This window comes from Ixodes scapularis, unplaced genomic scaffold (genome assembly GCF_016920785.2).
Source record: "Ixodes scapularis isolate PalLabHiFi unplaced genomic scaffold, ASM1692078v2 PGA_scaffold10__122_contigs__length_95168666, whole genome shotgun sequence".
Lineage (NCBI taxonomy): Eukaryota > Metazoa > Arthropoda > Arachnida > Ixodida > Ixodidae > Ixodes > Ixodes scapularis.
The window spans coordinates 44,513,745-44,516,649 of NW_024609836.1; the positions used below are offsets into that span (position 1 = coordinate 44,513,745).

The 2,905-nt window shown below is 44.4% G+C and overlaps 1 protein-coding gene across 1 annotated transcript; it reads left to right on the top strand.

Moving 5' to 3' along the window:
• Nucleotides 1–533: 533 nt before the first annotated feature.
• LOC120836973 lies at nt 534–2,169 on the top strand. The gene has a single exon (XM_040206117.3). It carries the CDS (start codon nt 535–537, stop codon nt 2,167–2,169), a length of 1,635 nt encoding a protein of 544 aa, XP_040062051.1. The 5' UTR covers nt 534.
• Nucleotides 2,170–2,905: the final 736 nt, after the last annotated feature.

Here is a 2,905-nt window from a genome sequence, read left to right on the forward strand (position 1 = left end):
TGCATTGGAAAAATCATGGAAAAAATGATTCACCGCCGTCTAGATTGGTATCTTGAACAGCAAGGGATATATCCAGAAATCATGCAAGGCTTCCGTCGAGGAAGGAGCTCTATCGATGGAGTCTTTGACCTTGTAACTTACATACAACAGGAGCGAGCACATCGTAAATTCACAATAGCGGTTTTCTTAGACATCAAAGGAGCATTCGATAATGTCACTCACGAAGCGATATTTCAGGCTCTCAGCGAAATTGGGATTGGGGGACACTTATATAGGTGGATAAGAAGCTACCTCACAGGAAGATCAATTTTCATGTCTACAAAAGAAGGAAATACGCCTTCATATCCGGTGACCCGTGGTGTCCCTCAGGGGGGCGTCCTCAGTCCTATATTATCTAACATCGCTCTCATTCGTCTCGCCAAAATACTGCCCCCAACCATCCAGGCATCATTCTACGCCGATGATATCTGTATATGGGCTTCTGGATCTACACGAGTTCAAGCAAAGGCAGGGGTTCAGTCTGCACTAAAGAAAATGACAACTTATCTTAATACCCGTGGACTCGAAATTTCCATTGACAAATCAGCAGCTATTGCTTTCACCCGCCGAAGAATGGACAAATACCCACTTAAGATAGGCAAACGAACAATACCGTACGTTAAATGCCACACATTTCTTGGAATAACCATCGATAGGGGTCTGACCTGGTCACCACATATTTTGTACTTACGCAAAAAGCTTGCCAGTTTTAGTGTTCTTGCCCGCTTCATCGGTGGAACCACGTGGGGCGCGACAGTAAGATCCCTATTACAGATATACGTGGCTTTATTTGTCGGCTTACTTCGATATAGCGCTCCCATTTTACATGGCACGTGTCAAACCAACATCAAAGCTCTCAGAGCAGTTCAAGCACGTGGCCTCCGTGGCTGTTTGGGCCTACCAGCTTGTGCCTCGACTCTGGGCACAGTTGCCGAGGCACGCGCCACACCTGTAGAAATACTAATGATGCCGGAAACATTGAGAGTTCATCTGAGACATACTACTAATCATAGTCATCACTTACTGGCTGATCTTACTTTTAAGCGACCTCACTCAGAATATTCGATGGCACTATCAAAAATGGAGCATTACATCCCTGATGATATAAACTCGTTTAATCTTCCAACTATACCTCCATGGAGACTCCCTTTCCCTGTTGTGGAACTTGACATTCAAGGCATCAAGAAGAAATCAAATACACCATTGCTAGTGCTTAAACAACTCACTTTATCAACCATTGCCTGTTTACACGCGTCAAAAACTCACATATATACGGACGGATCATGTGTCAAAAATAGTTCTACCGCAAACATTGTGATTCCATCGGATGCCACAAGAAAATTCAAGCTTAGCCAAAAGACATCTTCAACAGCGGCTGAACTTGTAGGCCTTCATCAAGCCCTTCGATTTATATTGACAAAGCCACCTCAGGCATGGACAGTGTTTACAGATTCTAAGCCTGCACTCCAAAGCATCTGCACATATCTGCGACGAAGTGAAAATGGACAAATTATTTTCAAACTTTTATGTCATCTTCAGAAATGTATTGATAGGAGACACTCTGTCGACTTCCAGTGGATTCCTGGACACTGCAAGATACCTGGAAATGAAGCTGCGGATGGTGCTGCGACTTCCGCCCATACCTTATTCCCCAACGTCGAAATACCCTACTCCAGAAGCGACATCACTTCATTGATAAACCTCCACGCCCGAAATGCAACACAAAGTCTCTGGAAGAGCTCTGCACACCATTACCCTCCTCTATATCTACTGGATCCTGACCTAACATACCGTGTGTCACGTAATTTACCCAAGCGAACGGAAGCTGTTATACACCGATTACCTCTGGGCGTTTCCTACACACAGGATTTTCTGCACCGAATCGGAAAAACACACACTCCGAACTGTCCAGGATGTGATTGTGTGGAAACTATATCTCATTTATTATGTGAATGTGCACTTTACGATGCAGAAAGAGAACTCCTAAAGAGGATTCTTTCACATCTAGACTACCGGCCATTTACTACGTCCAAAATACTAGGGGCCTGGGACTCACCACTTAAAGAGGAGAAGGCCGCAAAAGCCCTTGTGCGATTTTTATCAGCAACTCGCCTCGAGTTCTGTTTGTAAAAACTTATCTAGTGTTCATTGTTGTCGTATAGAGGGCTATCCATTTTATAATTCCTGTAAGTGTACACGTGCGCAACTGGACTTCGCGCTGGCGCGTACAAAAACTCGAGTGTTTTGGGTGAACATTGGTGACAATCCAGCACGCACTTTCAGTCTCTTAGTTTTAGTGTCATATTGGAAGCTGCGGCATTTTCTTAATTATTGATTCTGCCCTCACAGTGTTAACGTGAGTGCTAGTGTGTTACCTTTATCCTCCTCTACTTTTTCTTTCCTCCTTCTTTTATCCCCTCATCCCCTTCCCCAACTCAGAGTAGCCAACCGAGGCAGGCCGCTTTGGTTAACCTCTCTGTTTTTTCCTCCTGCCCTTACCTTCTTCTTCTACCCCCCCCCCCCCCCCTAAAAAAAAAATCCTGGCTACGTGCTTGGTTCACCGCAACATTAAAGTTCAAGCGGAGGACCTCCTGGATATTCTTTGCCGTGAACGCAGACGGCTGCGCCTTAATGTGTATATAGGCGCTTGGCGTAAATGAGATGAGGAAAAGAGCCTGCAATTGCTTTCTGAAATAATTAGTCACAGTTACTTTTTTATTAGTGGTAATTCCTAGTCAAAAGCACGTAATTCTGATCAGTACTCAAGGTGCGCGTGAGCGCAGAGCCACCCATTCCTTACTGTGCAGTTGGTTTTACAAATCATTTAATATCGCTTACATCACTGACATTGTTTTATACTATCACC

Excerpts from the sequence above, each read along its gene's own strand:
- LOC120836973 (XM_040206117.3), top strand. The coding sequence starts at position 535 with ATGACAACTTATCTTAATACCCGTGGACTCGAAATTTCCATTGACAAA.